We start from the raw sequence: 17,184 nt of genomic DNA, 5'->3' as shown, positions 1-17,184 counted from the left end.
GTTTCGTAACCTGGTCATAAAAAGAGACTAGATTGGTCAGGCACGATCTGCCTGCCACAAACCCATGCTGGTTTCCCCTCAGCATAATTTGTCCTGCCGGGCTCTCGCATATGTGAGCCTTGATAATTTTTTCAAAGACTTTGCCAAGGATGGAGGCGAGACTGACTGGCCTATAGTTGCCCGGGTCCTCCTTCCTCCCCTTCTTGAAAATGGGGACCACACTGGCCCTTTTCCAGTCCTCCGGGACTTGGCCCATGCGCCACGAGCGTTCGAATATTCCTGCCAGTGTCTCTGCAATGATGTCAGCCAGTGCCTTCAGCACCCTTGGATGGAGCTCATCTGGGCCTGCCGACCTAAAGGCATCCAGTTCTTCCAAGTGACTCTGCACCATCTCAGGGTCTACGCATGGAAGTCTGGCGCCTTGCTGCTGCCTCTCTACAATCCCAGTGAGAGACTTTCATCTTCAAGAAAGATGTGAAAAGTTTGGGTAGAGTTCACCATAGAGCAATAAAAATTATTAGGGGCCTGGGGAAAGACTTCTGAGGAAAGGCTGAAAGCACTAGGGTTATTTAGTTTGGAGAAGAGAAGACTAAGGGGGACTCTCATAACAGTCTTCAAATACCTGAAGGGCAATTGCAAGAGAGGATGGAAATGGGCTTTTCTCAGTGGACATAGGAGACCGGTCTAGAAGCAACGGCCTCAAGCTGCAGGCGGGGAAATTTAGGTTGGAGACTAGGGAAAACTTTATGACTATGAGAGTGGTCAGGTACTGGAGCAGGCTATGTAGAGTCGTTGTGGAATCTCCATCCTTGGAAACTTTCAAAAGCAGGTTAGACAGACACTGGGCTGGGATGGTATAGTCAGGAGTGATCCTGCCTTGAACAGGGGCTGAAGTAGATCAGCGTTTCCCAACCAGTGTGCTGCAGAATCTGAGGGGGGTGTGGCTACAGGCAGTGATGCCACCACCACCCTGCACCGTCACTGCGCCACAGCCGGCCCTGCGCCGATACCCCCCTCCTCCCACTTGGTGTCTGGCCACCCACCACCACCCCTTCCCCCGCTTGGCATTCAGAAATTGCCACCCTCCTCCTTCCCGCTCCATGTTTGACCAGTGTGCTGTGGGGTGGAAAAGGCTGGGAAATGCTGAACTAGATGCCCTTCTGAGGTCCCTTCCAACTCTACTTTCCTATGATCAGTTCTGAATTTGCAATCTATCAGATTCGCTGGGGGCATGGGCAGACAAACAAATTAAACCAAGTTAAAAGACAGGGAGATTTACTGCATGACAGTCACTTTGCAGCAAATGGTTTGTGTGGTACTATTCTGCAGTGAAAGCCAAACCAGAGCAAATTATGCTGGAATGAAACCGTTAAGTTACTGCACTTCAGCTTCCCCCTACCACAGGATGGAAGCAGTTACCACACAGCACTGCAAGCCCCTTCCCTCCTGCCCCCCAGGCTCCAAGCAATACTAACTGGACATGTTCTGAATGTCCTCTTCACCTCATTGTTTCCATTCTATCTTCTCTATAACATCTGTTAATTTTAAATATAACTATAGGTCATATTTATCTTCAAGTACTCTAGAAATATAAGATTTGAATCTTCTTGCTACATAATTGTCTAGAGTCCAGTTAATTTCAGGGTATAAAAAAGGCTGCATTTAGATATGTAATTACTTAGGTAGGTATATTTTCTTTTCATGTAGCACTATTTTCAGCTTTTGCTTTGGACAATGCTGTAATTACAGAGTAATTCTATTCTTAAAGCTAAATTACAGCAGCTAAATAATAAATATTAGGCAACCAGCACCATCTTAAAATAACGATAACTGCATCTTAGGCTAATAAAAAGGGAGAAAATTCTATGGTTCTATTAACATAACCTTGCAGAATAACTGAAATAAGAGCAGCTGCATTATTTCTATGTGCTTTACCAAAGATACCACATATGCACAGGCTAGGGTCACATTTTTGTTCAAAGGGGAATAGAGAATAAAGTACCCATAGTTCCAAAAGTTTAAAAGATTGCTTTCTAACAGTTTTCTCTAACACGTTAAAAACATTTCTCCTCATTGAAGAACAAGTTCCATGCCGAGTTCAAAATATCAAAAAGAACCCATATAAAGAATTTAAATTTAAACTAAGCATGTGAATAATAATAATACCTTTTTTACACTACGATATCTCAAGAGCAACTGAATTGAATCAGACAACCTCCCTTCAACTAGCCTATAGGAGTACAACATAGATTAATGTTCCTTCTCCCCAAATTTACAAATTCCTGAGAAACAGAATCTGTCTGGCATAGCCATCTCTGCTACAGCCAAACAATAATGCACATTTAGTTTCAGAACCACTGTGACTCCAAGCCATGCTCCCTCTGAAGTCAACAGCAAAATCCCAAGTGGGCCAAATACAGAGATAAATCTAGATAAAGGTCTACTCCCTTCCAGCCTCCTATGTCCAACTTTGTGTGAAGCATGCATGTTTGTGTGTGTGCGTCTTCACATGCACACACACATGTATCACATACACACACACACACACACACACACACACTGCAAATACTTTATACTGCCCAAGTGTGACCTACTTAATACTTACAGGAATTTCAGCTAGTACAACACACTGAGGAACAGGAAAGCTGGTGGGTTTAGAAAGAAGAGCGATCAACAGAAAGGTGCAAGATTAAGTCTCTGTCTATAGGAAAAGGTCTGCATAAGCAGAGGCCAGAAGTAAATGTGCAATACAGCATTTTAGATTAATCTGAATTTGAACACTGACTTCAAGAAGAAATGGACTGGGCTTTGTAAGGGTGGTCAATTGGGAAAAGGTTTACAATTCTGCCAGTTAACTTTGATCTAATAACAATGTACAGAAGGGCTGGTAGTATTTGACTGGGAGTGCACCTCTTTCAACATACTATACATCAATTAAAAAGGAGTGCTTAAAGTTTACATGTTAAAACACATTTTGGGTATGTGAAGTGTGCACTCAGAGTGCTGGTGCTGTGGACAGCAGTTCTCAAGTTGCCACAGTATCAACATGAGACCACTCCTATATCAGTGATTCTTGAACAACGGTGAATCACCCAATATTGCTGCTGGCAGGAGGAGGGCTGGCTAGACACATGCTACTGGCTCGTCTCCCTGTTTCCAGATGCTACATTGCATCTGGAAACTAAAAACGTTACAATTACAGTCCCCACCATGGAAAATGCCCAGGGCTAATGCAGGCAGCCATGCATATCAGAAGTGCTAACCAGGTGCTATCCCTGTAAATCTCAGTGACAAAAATCATTACTTATGTCGTGTTAAACGTGCTGGCTATTTTGTGCTGTCTAGTATTCGCATAGTTTTTGCCACTAATGTCAGTCATAGGTTTATCATCCACATCCTATAGCCATTAGCCCAATGAGCAGTTAGAAGTGGTAGGACTGTATCTTAATATTACCATGTAATGACAGCTACTACAGCAGTAGTTCTCTACCTTTTTATTGCTGAGTCATCCCAAGATAAACATAAGGCACTCCTCAGAAAATGCCACCTCTTAGTTTTCACTCTTGATTATAGACAAATAATAGAGTGGTGTTTCTGTTGCAAAAAACTATGGATTTCTGTTTGAAATCTCTGAGTCTATCTTGTGAATCCTACTTGCAAGCCTAACAGTGCAAACACTGTGGCACCTCACAGCTCCTGTGAAAGGATCTTGTGATGCCCTGGTTGAGAATCACCATGCAACAGGAATATAATAATGGCACCTTGCAGACATTTTAAAAAAGCCCCAAAAAACAGTGCTTTACTTTAAACTCTGTGCCAAGCCCAGCACATGCCCAATAGAGGGATTGTGTTAGTTTAGGCCCGGCGCACCCAACATCTGCATATATTGGGTGCTTTAGTGGGGCTTTTTTGGCACTTTCATCTAATAGCTTGAATCAATAGATTGAATCAGCTATTAGAAGTGCCAAAAAGTCCCACTGAAGTGCCCAATCTGTAAAGACACTGTGGAGCCAGGTTAAAGTATCATGCTGCTTCTTCCAGTAAAGCACTTTTTTTTTTTTTTTTTTTTTTGGGGGGGGGGGGGGGAGTTAACATCTGCAAGCAGTGTTTGTGAACAAGAGCTTGTCCACATACTCATGAATGAGAAGGGAAGTGATCCAAGTAAGGGAAAAGGTGACTGTTGTGACCATTGCTAGAGATGATGGCATTCTCAAAATGTTTTGCTACTAAGATGAAAAATTTTGAGACTCCTGATTTGTACGCTAAAGGCTCCAATTCAGTAAATATGTAGTTACTGCATGTGTACACTATGTGCAATATTCTATTTGTTTTTTTAAAGGCAGCTCTCTTGAACTGTGAACTGTTGGCAGGACCTGGAGATGCAGGATTTTGGAAGAGATACTAAGATTAAGTACCAGTTCACACAAGCACCAGCTGTTACACAACTACATTATCAAGAAAAACCTCAAGTTGCTTGCTTACTCTCTTTCCCTTTGCATTGATTCCCTGGTACCTGCTTGCATCCTGCCAAGAGGCTCAACTGTAGGGAGCAAGCTGGAAAGCTCCCCTGCACCTCATTCTCTTGGATAATTAATTCTCTACCTTGCAGATTCTGTACAGGAATGGAAACACTTGCCAAATCCTTGAGAGCGCCCATGTGTTGCCTGTTTCAAGAAGGAAAAAAAAAAAAGCTTGCTTGTTCCCTCTCTTTCCATTTATTCCTAGGCCTATACCCCAAAACAGTCCATAAAACCAGTGTGATGACGGCCCTGATGAGATAATCTTCTAAGGTAAAACCAAAACATCCTTCTGGAGATGGGCCATGGCAATGTTGTCATGCAGGTTCTCTGGACAGTAGCCAATCCAAAAAGAAAATGCTTCATTGTGGAAGTAGTGCTGATCTACCAGAAAGCACAGCAATCTTCAGGCAGGAAAGGAAAAAAGTCATTAAGCATATAAATATATCAAGCCAGAAAGCTTTGATGCCAGGAAAATCCTCAGGGGGCATTACTGAGACTGTCAAATGTAGCAGTTCTCACTAGTAAGAGACACTTCCCATCTCTTACTTAAGACAATTCTAGCTGGTGCTTTTCTCTTTCATAAGGGCCTCCTGATAGTTACCTCATGCCAAAGGTCAGACTCTGGTCATTCAGGCTCTCACAGAGTATCAGCATGGAGAGAAAGCCTTGGCCCAGTGCTGCAGCTCTTTAAAATGGCAGGTTTGCTCAGGGGAGAAGAAAGGGATAGGAGGGGCCAGGGGGGGGCTTGCCTTTCAGTTGAAGTAATTTGCCTATATCCCTTTAAGAGAAATTTAAAATAAAAAACCCACATAATTCCTTTCTTAGTCACAGGCTCCTGGAAAGAATGACAAGCTCTCAACAATCCAGGATCCTTACCATGGGAATAATGGAAGATTTGCTCCTGTGAGAGAATTTGTTAGTTCATAAGTCAATCTGTACTAAAGAGAAAAATGGGAAAAATAGGGTGGGAGAGGGGGAATGGATGGTTGTCTCTTAAAGCCCTTTGGTGTCTATGGTGAAGTCATCTCTGCAGGATATTTCAGTCTTTCCCATTAAAGAGTGGGGATTTCTGAGCCACCTGCTTGTTTGCTGCTGCCAAAGAGGCAAATGCAGTTTCGCTTCCCTTTCAATACAACTTGAGAAGGTGGAGATCGAGTTAACACGATAGAAACATTCAGTCGTTTGTTCATGTGGCTCTTAAGGAAAGCATATTTTGATCCCACAGATTACTTGTCCATCAATGAACGCAGGATTTCTTCTTTAAATGTAAAAGGTAGCTTACATGTTTGGAGATAAAAGAGCAACTTCTTTTAAAAGCACAAAGAGAAGAGGACATAAAATCCCTGGCTTATTTCAATAAATTACTTCCCAACAGGAGCAAGCAAGAGCAGGAGTGAGAGTAAGTGAAGGCAGCAGTAAAAAATGCTCTCACTTCTCTGTCAGTGTGACCAGCACAGGTCTACAGAGCTGCACTGCATCAGGTAAGCAGGAGCATAATCACCCTGCCACAGAAAACAAGATGCCTCTGAAAACCACTGCCAGGGATGCAGATCCTACATAATGCAAAGACAGTGAATGCCTACCCAACCAGCAGGAGCATTGCTGCAAGGGGCCTACCTTGCACCAGCCCTCCTCCTCTTCTCTAACACCTGCTACCAGCTTTCACTCTGGGCTATGGTACCATTCTAGCTAATGGTACAGAGGAATATCCTCTTGAACACCCGATCATCTGAATTGGGATGCCCTCCCACACTTCTACCATAGCCTTGCCAGGCCTGTTGGACCTCCTTCTGACTGAGACCCCAGGACAAGCACCTGCAACTTCTAGAGCTGCTGCAGGAGCCCCTGGTCCATAATCTATCCTAGCAGCAGGGACATGAAGCTGAGCTTCTGGAAACCTCATTGCTTCCCTGGTATGGTCACACACCATCAAGCTGATCCACCTCCTCAACTTAGTTCAGTTCCCCTGGCACTCAGCAAAAGCATCAGCCAACCAGCTGGGCCTGTACTCTGTCCACTTTGCTTTGTACCTCTTGGCTGAAGTGAAAACTGCTGTCTCCAGAGATGCACTTGCTGCCCTGTATAACCACCTTTGCACACAGTAAGCCCTCCCTAATGGCAGCTTGCTAGACAAACCCTGCCCCCTTCCATTGCTGCCTATTTTTCCAACCATGGAGAATTGGGAAAGTGGCAGGCCCAGCTTCCTGCTGTCCCTGCTTGTGCCCAACGAGAACATTGGTGGGATCTGCTCTACGATCCTGTCTGGGAAGGCACTGTACCCATGGCAAGTCAAAAGTGAATCATGCCCATGTCTTCACTGTCCACCTTGACATAACCTACAGACAGAGACTACAGGCAGCAACACAAGAGCAATGTCACCCTGTACAAGCTGCCCGCTGCCAAGAGAACAGGTGACCTCCAGTGGCAACTGCTTCACAGAGCCTCAGCCATAGGCACCTCTCTGTCCACCACCTAGACCCAACAGTTTTGGTGACCTGCTCTTTCTGTGAGGAGGAGGTGGAAGAAACACCTTCCTGAACTCTTCCATACCTCTGTAGACTGCCCCCGGCTGCAGCCATTCTTTGCTGACCACAGAAACCTCTTTGGCACACTAGACTTATGTTTCTCTGAGACCATGTATATTTTCACTATCCTATACTGAACAGCCAAGGGGAGCATGCTCTGCCTGGCCAATTTCCTGCTGGGCTAGGCCAAGATGGTAACCCTGAAAAGCTGAAGAAGCCAACTCATGGGGGCCTACTTCAATGACATCCTCCAACTCTTCCATTTCTTGGTCTAGGCAAGCATCACATTTGAGTTTGGACACTTCACCTTGCAACAAAATGTGAACCAGTTTGTGTCATGCTGGTCCATCAAGGGGACACACACTAAAAGATGGAAGATGTACAGCTAGTCCTAAACATGTAACCCCATGAAGGGTATTGGGGGGGAAGGGAATTCAATCTCTTATGCCATGCTTTTTTGTTGCTGGAAGGACTGCACACTTTTGCACTTTTACCTTTTGGGGGTTTTTTTAAAACAAATTTGTAATAAAGGTTTAAAAAAGTCAATATGTATGTGTCACCTTATGGAGACACATACATTTTGAATTTGAGATATATTTTACAGCCTGAATTACCTCCAAGACAAAATGCAGCACTATAGAAAGCTCCGTCCTCTAGAAGAGATCTGAGATGAGGCTAACATTGCCTCTACACCATGAACTACCACCTACACTACATATGGGAAGAATATATTTTTAACCATGTTGCAAGTCATTTCTGCTGTAACTGGGTTGCCTTAACACAATCATTGTAATGCAGACTGGTTGAGACAGACATGCAAAGGGAAAATGTTTCCACTCATTAAGCTAACACTCAAAGCCCTGGCTTTGGAAAGATGACAGACTCTTCAGGGTGCCGGGAAACAATTGATATTCAGAAACTTCATGGGACTATTAAAATCTTGACCCCTAAAAAATAGTTTCTGTTAATTAATTTTCATGCAGACGGAAAAAGTTGGTAAATGTAAAAATGGTAAAAAGCACAAGTGTAAAGTTTAAAATGACATTCTTCCAATTTACAAGGTACACTGGGATCATTCACAAGCTGAGTAATCTTACAGAAAACCAACTTGATATGCAGTACAGTGGATTATCTCTCTGAAGTGGTGACAATGGCACAGCCAATGTTCTGTCTAAACTGTCTAGGGCACTGCAAGGCTCAGCCATTAGACCATGTTGGACTAGGAGGAGAAAAGGTTTTCTAACCATCTGAAAGAGAAAGGGAAGAATTTCAAGGTGGATGGATGAGGTCTACTTTTTCCCAATTCTGCAGCAATTTTTTGCTGGCTTCTTAAACATGAAAACTGTCTGCAGTAACATGGTTCTTTTGAACGATCCTTCTTGTACTACAAGCCAAAGAAGTGACTTGTCCAAAATACAAAGTTAACTGACAGGATGACCACCAAATTTGAGAGCAAAGGGAAATTGCTCATGCAACCAGCAGCATACTTTCTGTGTTATGATTGTTCTTTTTAGCATCTCACACAGCTATAACGTGCAATCGGACCACAGTCACTCAACACACCTACAGAAGAAAAACAGCACATTATGCATAGAATTCTTCACCTTTTCTGCACAAATAAAACCATCTTCTCCCAAACATGTTATAGTATTTGGGTTAAATCCCAGTCCCTTCTTCCACATATGTTATACCCAAAATGTGCAGGAAGAGAACAAACAAGCCAAAACTCCCCAATTCATCCCTTTTCAGTCACAGAAGAGACATTCTAAGGTGAAGTCTAAAGTCACTAGATACTGCTTGCACATTTTAGCACCATCCTTCCTTGTTCTGACCTTCTCATCTTAAGCAACCCTCATGAAGAATAACTGGAGAGGAGGGAAGCAGAGGTGGGAGACTACATGGGGCCTGCAGTAGGGTGATAAAGTACTGTAAGGTCTTATTTTAACAATACTTGATGCTTATATTTCACTTTTCCCTTTCAGCTCTTGAAGGACTTTACAAAAAGTGAGTAATATACTGTTCAGATTATAAACTGATGCCACATTTTCAAGTTCCGTTTTAGGAAAAAACAGCTTTTTCCCTGGTGATAAATTTGACAGCTCTGGATAAAAGTCCTTGAAGTGCTATTGCTCCTACAAAAATCCCACATGAGAATTAAATAATGATGGAAAGGGCACTAAAAATACTAAAAAATGCACAGAAAAAATATCTGATTTGGTATTTTTATGGCATGCACAAAAATACAGTAAAATCTCTGCTCTCCATCATTTAACTAAGCAGAAATTCCATTAACCAGGAGTTTGTACATGGTGGTGGCGGCCGCCACCCACCGTCCTGCTCTGTCACCACTTCACATTCTAAGTGGTCAAGCAGGGAGTGACGACAGATCTGGTGGTCAGAAAGATAGCTTTTATTGAACAAGCAGTGCAAGGGAGCTCATTGATAAAAAGTACCAACAAAAGTTAAAAAGAGGGGGAACAGAAGAGTTGTGGCTGCATACCAGAGTGGCCAGTTGGATACCAGAGTCGGGGGAGAGGGGGCAAGAAAAAGTGTGGGATACCTGAAGGACTGACCAAGCCTATGCCATCAAATGCTTGGTGTCCACACTTAACACTGAACCAGAGCACTGTAAGCTGGTACTTGATTTTTTAGGTATATTTTGAACCATTCCAGGAGGCTTTAAACCAATTTAACAGGCTTCTATGCCTGCCAGCTTCAGGTTTAAACTGCATTTCAACCATTCCAAGCACAGTAACCATTGACAGATGTGCAGCTCCCCTCTAACTCATGGCGCTTCACAGAAGATGTCATAAGTTACAACAACCTGCCGACTCAACAGACATTCACTGTTTGGTCGGGGAAATGGGGTGGGGGGGAAGAGGGGGGAGGGCAAGAGAGGAAATCAAGCTCCACTTTGGAGCCAATCCAGAGGAGAGAGGCTGATGTCTGCCTGTCTCTCCCCTAATCCCACTCCCTCCCTTCCAGCTCCAGTGCTGTCTTTAGGATGGGGGGGTGGGAGGAGGGGAGGGAGCTCCATCTGGAGTTTGCCCAGCCTGCACTGGAGGGTGGGGAGTGTGGATTGGAGCACCCCAACTCGGGAAATCTACCCACCCCACCCTCTAGCACAGGCTGGGCAAACCCCTGGATGGAGCTCTCTCTCCTCCCCTCCCCTGCTTCAATCCAGAAGACAGCAATGGGGGCAGGGCTGGACTGCATCAGCCCAGTTCTGCTCCCAGGCAGGGACAAACAGAAGTTAATGAAGGTGCTCCACTTTGGAGCGTCTTCACCTGAACCCTTATTAAAATAGGGTGAATTTGTCCCTTAATCGGGCACTTTTAAAGTGCTCTGCAGCCATGCACTTCTATCACAGCACAGTTGCAGAGCACAACAAATATAACTTCTGCCTGTGCCTTATATGTGACCATGTCTTTACAATGCCACCCTGCCCTACCTTCTGCCTGGCTCCAGACTAACACAGCCAACTACCTCTCTATATTTAACACTAAAATTGGGGTATTATGCAATGCAAAATACCACTTCCCACCCATCACTGGAGCATGAGTATGGAGTGAAGCTTTCTGTTTATCACAATGAAAATCACCCCAGAGCAGAGGGCCCTTATAAGACTCAATACATAACTCAAGACTGGTATTTTAGATGTCAGGGCAATATTAATCTCAGTGCAGTGGTTTCACACAAGGTCCTATGGACCATTTATACTCTTAGTGCAGGATTTTAGGCCCACTTCTATTCTGGGTTGAATTACACTCTGCATAAATACCAGACATTTGCTACAAACTAATTATTGAGATATTTAATTTTTCTCCCTTCTCTATAGTTTCAGAGATATAAAAATGCGCTCCAGAAGTAACAGCACAGAAATTCCAGACAAATCAAAACAGTGCCACCAAAGGCAAAGAGATCACCATACGGAAGATACTGTTTTCACGGGGATAGTAAATACAAAAAAGGGAAAGAAGGAAAATGACTATACAGCACAAAGCAGCACTATACTAAGAAGCCCCAGGTCTGAAAATAAACAAAGAAGCTATTCCAAGAAAGGAGAGGACCTTTCTCGAGATGATCTCCTATTTCTTCTCAGTGTCCTTGAGGGTGAATTGCAGGTGAATTATTTTCTCGTTTTATATTCCGTAAATTCACCTCTTATACATGGTCTATCATCTGTATATCATCTATTGAAAATGGATGGTGTTTCTTTTGTTTGTTTTCTTCGTTTTTAGACACTGTGTCCTTTTAAAGTATTGCACAAGCACAAATGCAAAATTGTAAAAATACATCCAAATACCAGAAAAAATCTATCACCCCTGAAAAAGTCAGAGATCTTCACAACTTATCCCAAAACATATTAAAACTTAAAATACATCAGTTGACACAATGAGAAAATCTTTGTAATGCAACTTTTAATAGTTCTCTGAAAGTGGAGAACCAATAAAAAGTTTATACCACGCAATCCCCTCTCACCATGTAGTCTATGACATTTGTTATAGAAAAAGTTATTATATGAATGCCTTTGGAGACTAAAAACTTTTATTGGAGCTATTATCAGGATCCTTTTTCTCGTAAAGATATGTGCACTGCTTACTCTGAGTTCTACAGGGCTAAGGAGAAGTAAAATAACCCTTTAAAGGGCACATCTACATGTGAATATGCTACTGGATGGGTTTACTCCAGAGTAATTTACTTTGGAGTAAACCCACCATAGGCAGGCATCTACACGTGCACCCATTTGGTAACAGATATGCTGCTCCTAGCAGCAGTTGCTCCTGCCTGCTTTGGCCCTACACTGGCCCCCTGCAGCAGTCAGTGGGAGCTCTAGGCTCCCCCTGGGTGCTAGCCCAGGGGCTAAGGAGCACAGGGCCAGGAAACAAACAACCGTCTCCTGGTGGGGACTGGCAGATTGCTCCCTGCCCCTGGGAGCTGCCTGCTACTGGGGTGCGCCCTGATGGCAGAGCCCAGGCAGGGATAATGTCTCCCTGCCCCAGCAACAGGGAGGTCCTGGCCCTGGCTCCTCAATCGGGGGCAGGGGGCTTGGAAAGAGCTGCAGATTCCCTTCCCAGCAGGGGCCTCACTGCTAGCTGCCCCATCTGCAGATCAGGGCATGGGGCTGGGACCTGCCCCTCCCCCACAGCTCTTTCCAAGCCTGTGCCTTAATTGCCCAATCTGGGCATAGGGCTGGGAAAAAGCTATGAGGCTGGGACCTGCCCCTGCCTGGGATAATTCCCATTCACCCCTGGGCTGCATGGGAAAGTCTGAACATGTAGCCCAGAGCTGGCTCAGGACTGCCCAAAACAGGAAGGCCCCAGTCAACTCCAGGCTGTATGTGCAGTCTTTCTGTACAACCTGAGGCTGGCCGGGAACTGTTCCCATCAGGGGCAGGTCTCAGCCAGCTCCAACCTGGCCAGGGAACTCTCCCCATGCAGGGAGCTCCCTGCCCCTGCTCCATGATCACAGGGATGCTGGGGCAGGTGAACACCATCCCTGCCCCAGCTCCAGTGGTAGAACCTGCCCCAGCAGCAGGCAGCTCCCAGGGGCAGGAAGCAATCTCTCACCTCCTGCTGCCAGATTGATCAGGAACAAATTTTCTCTACTGCACAGTAAAGTGTTTCACGTACATGCACCCAAAGTGTCCTAAAATATGTACTCTTTATCTCAATATTATCTCAGGACCTCACTTAGTCCTAGGAGAGCTACAAGAGAATGGATTTTAAAGTTGTAACTTGCCTAAACTTGCAAGTGCCCTAGTACTGACTGTTGCCCACCATGGGAGTAAGAACGGATGGTCATATTTGCAGAGAAGAAAGGAGAAATTTCTGTGGCAGGCTGATTTAATGAAAGTAATAACAGCTGTTTAAAACTGCTCAGAAGTTTGGTATGTTTGAGAGCAGATGGCATGTGAAGTAGTCAAAGGTACAGATATGAATTTATCACATAGTTCTACAGTTTATGATCTGGTTATAACGTGTGTGTGTGTGTGTGTGTGTGTGTGTGTGTGTGTAAAATAATGAATAATAAATAGAATATAAAGAATAAAAATATACAGGTTATAACCAGATCATAAACTGTAGGACTATGTGATAAACCCATGTCTTTACCTTTGACCACCTCAAATGCCATCTGAAGTAGTATATATATATATGTGTGTGTGTGTGTGTGTGTGTGTGTGTGTGTATAGATATAATTCCTTCCATCCATTATTATGCAATATTATGTAAATATTACATAATAAATGCATACAGTAACCAAAGTTGTGCACACCACTTGCAAACCCTGATTTTCCAGGCAGTTTTATATAAAGACATCTCTCACTCCGTCTCCTTTCACTTTAAAGAAATATTCAAACTTTTGAGTATGTTTGAATAGAGGAAGCAAAAAATAGGAACATATTGGGGCCACCACGGTATTTTTAATTTTGCCTTTGAGTTCAAGTGAAAATACTTCTGCAGAAAAAGGTGAAAAATCATTTTTTAATTCCTGATTATTCCAGTGCACAGTATTATCAAAATCAAAATTAAAAAAAACCAAAAAAATAAAAGTCAGCCCACAGAAAGAACATGAATTTGACTTCAAAATGAATTGATATCCAAAATAAAACAATAAATCTTTTTCATCTTTACTTTCTGTTTCCTGAGGGTTCGTTTAAATCAGGGCCATTCAGCTTCAGAGGCATAAGGGCAGCATGCAGCACAGGTTGCAGGCCCAAGGCCACACGTGGGCTGCATGCTACAGGGGCCACACGGGCTCCCCAGGACCACCACCCTGCAAGAAGCGCAATCCCCTCAGCACACAAGTAGCCCTGCTGGCACTGACACGTGGTCAGTGAGCTCAGCAGGCCTCCTGTCATGCTGTACCGCCCTACACAACCACTGGAGCAATGGAGGCAGCAGTGGCTAGAAGGAAGCCTGTGCGCTGCCTGTTAACCCCTCATAGGCTCCCAGTTAGACACCCCTGCTTTATATAATTTTTTCAGCTTTTCTTCATCAACTAGAAAACTAGAGAAGTTTTCGTTTTATTTTAATTTATTTTTTAGCCAAAGATTCTCATGAAGCAGCATGACTCCAAGATTTGAGTCTCTAAAACACCAGCATCATGCTTGTGATAAAGCACCACAAGTGTAACCGGTAGAAGAGTACAGTTTAAGATTATGTCATTGACAGTTTTTTTTCTTAGAGGTTTAGTATAAAATGTTTTTAAATGACTTCATTTCTGCATTAACTCAAAACATGTTGAAGGAAAAGTCAATACTAGAGTTAAAAGTATTGATATTGTATACCTTGACTTGCAAAAGGCCTCTGGATCTAGTATCCCACTAGAATACCCCACAAGAAAATTGGAGGATTGTGAGCTTAACTCCAAGACAGTCAGGTGGGTGAGAAACTGACTGCAGGATAGGACCCAGAGAGTCGTAGTGAATGGATCTGTGTCATCCTGGTGAGAAGTAGATAGTGGTGTCCATCATGAGTCGGTGCTCGGTCCAGTATTTTTCAACATCTTCATCAATGATTTGGATGTGGGGGTGAAGAGCTCACTGGACAAGTTCATGGATGACACCAAGTTATGGGGAAGCATGGGCACGCTTGAATATAGGCTACAGATACAGGCAGATCGAGACAGGCTAGCAAGTTGGGCAGATCGGAATCTGATGGAAGTTCAACGTTGAGAAATGTGAAGTGCTCCACCTCGGGATGAGCAACCCCCAACACACCTACAGGCTTGGCGGCACCAAAGTGACTAGCACCATGAATGAGAGGGACCTGGGGGTAATAACAGACCACAGTATGAATATGAGCCGGCAGTGTGATGCGGTAGCCAGTAGGGCAAATAATACTCCTGCATGCATCAATCAATGCATCTCCAGCAAAACCAAGGAGGTGAATCTTCCACTCTACTCAGCATTGGTGAGACTGCAGCTGGAGCACTGCGTCTAGTTCTGAGCACTGTACTTCAACAAGGAGGTAGACAAGCTTGAGAGAGTCCAAAGAAGAGCCACCCATATGATCAGAGTCTTAAAAGACAAGCCATATGAGGAAAGGCTGAGGGATCTTGGACTCTTCAGCCTGAAGGAAAGACGACTGAGAGGGGACCTGGTAGCAGCTTAACGCTACACCGCTTACCGCTACATCAAGGGCCCAGTAAGCAACTGTTCACTAGGGCACCCAAGGGGAAAACCAGAAGTAATGGCCACAAACTCCTGCAAGTCCGATTCAGACTTAACATTAGGAAAAACTTCTTCACAGTTAGGGTGTCCAGACTGGAATAAGCTCCCTCCAGAGGTGGCGCAATCACATACCCTGGAAATCTTCAAGAGGAGACTGGACGATCACCTTGCTGGGGTCACCTGACCCCCAGTTATCTTTCCTGCTTGGTGCAGGGGGTTGGACCCAATGATCTTCCGAGGTCCCTTCTGGCCTTGGCCTTACAATCTATGAATGCCCACTTCCCTTCCTCAATTCCTAACACCTGCAACCTTGAAACTGAAAAACTGCATTTTTAAAATTTTATTTATGTATAGTATATGGCTGTGTTCAAACATTCTCAAATGCTCCCACTGTGAGGACTGTTCCAGAGTAACTATAAAATAATAAAATGCATGCACCTGCTGGCTTGTGCCAGAATTTATGAAAAAGCATGACAAAGGTGACATATTTGCAGTCTTCTCCCTTGTGAGAACATGTTGGCAAATATTTTCCATATAAAGCAAAACACATACATTACATATACAGGGTCTATAAAAGCCAACATCTTCAAAACGTGTTCTGATTTTTGGGTGCCCGAGGCATGGTGTTCATACAGCAAGGTTTGGCACCTTCTATAAATTCTGACCATTTACAATACCTTAAAATAGGAGTGCACAAATTGAGGAACCCAATATAACTTACTTCTGAAAACCCTGTCTTATGTATTTTATATGTAATACCTAATAAATAGTCCCACACTCGCTCTTTTGCAGATACATACACCAGTCACTACTACCTGCTGTAAAGGCAATTAATCTTGTTTTAAAGAGCTGCCATTATTCCATGCTCTTGGAATGCATGTTGTGAAAGGTCACATCCTCTGCACCATGTACCTCACAAGCTTCAGCACAGAAACATGCATATGTGACAGTAGTAACCAAGTACCTCTTGGCTGGTTTAAACAACAAAAGGTGCTTGCTGCTTTTGTACTTGGTGTGAACATAGAACATAACACTGCTGGGCTTCCTAAAGCATGCTCAAAGACTACATGAAAATCTAAAAAGAATAGCTAATGCCATTTGATCCTAAAATCTTGTATCGGGAAAAGTAGGGGTTGATCTGAAGGCAGGGTTAAAATCTGCCTAATCTTTAACAAAATACTGAGTATCAGGATATCAGAGTTCACATTGTATTAATAAATCTTTAAAAACATTAAGAGTACAATTTTGAAAATACGAAGCCTAATACTCCTCTGGTAGTTTTAAGCAGCTTCCACTTTACTGAATATTTATGATGTACTGAACACATAATTTAATGAACTTTTAAAAACTACTATCTAATGTTAGAGCAGAAAGTAAACTAAACTAAGCATGCCAATATGTAAAAATGAGTTCACTGTAATACTTTGTACTTTATCTTTCTGCAGGCTCAAGATGAAGTCATAGGGGTTCTTAAGGCAGAAAAAATTGACCTGGCTTTGCTCGAAGCACAATATGGCTTTGTAACTCCCAAAAAGGTGCTAGAAGCACTCCAACGAGATGCTATTCAGACAAAAGCTACACAATGGCAAGAGGATATCTATGAAAAACCTATGGGAGAGGTATGTACATACAGTCTGAAGTAGCAGAAATCCTGTTGACTTCAGTGGGAGAAGGCTGCTATTCTCATAACATACAGCAAAATATTGAGATACCAGGAAGCAGAGTAAAGCACAGAACCTATTTTGTTGTAAACAAGATAGTATCATATTCAGCAAGTAAGGGTCATTTTATGATCTCTTTCACTGGATTAACTGTTGTTGACTATACCACTGGCCAGCAACCTTTTCAAGCCATGGGTGGGAACAACCCACCATCAGTCCAAAGCAGGCTTGATGGCTTCTGTGGTGCATCAGCAATGGGGGGCTTTCCCCACACCCATTGTTAGGGCCAAGCAGCTGTGAGC

General features: G+C 43.5%; 1 protein-coding gene across 1 annotated transcript in view; it reads left to right on the top strand.

Annotated features, from left to right (window-relative positions):
- Positions 1-17,184, top strand: part of FILIP1L (filamin A interacting protein 1 like) — a 322,841-nt gene that overhangs the window by 198,617 nt on the left and 107,040 nt on the right. Inside the window, exons 3-5 of the mRNA XM_025213836.1 lie at positions 9,028-9,049; positions 10,884-11,169; positions 16,667-16,840. Of these exons, the coding sequence (XP_025069621.1) occupies positions 10,900-11,169; positions 16,667-16,840 (444 nt within the window). The 5' untranslated portion in view covers positions 9,028-9,049; positions 10,884-10,899. The remainder of the gene's footprint in view (positions 1-9,027; positions 9,050-10,883; positions 11,170-16,666; positions 16,841-17,184) is intronic.

This window comes from Alligator sinensis, unplaced genomic scaffold (genome assembly GCF_000455745.1).
Source record: "Alligator sinensis unplaced genomic scaffold, ASM45574v1 scaffold622_1, whole genome shotgun sequence".
NCBI classification, from domain to species: Eukaryota; Metazoa; Chordata; order Crocodylia; family Alligatoridae; genus Alligator; species Alligator sinensis.
Note: the sequence above shows the minus strand (reverse complement) of the source record. Positions and strands in the feature narration are given on the sequence as shown.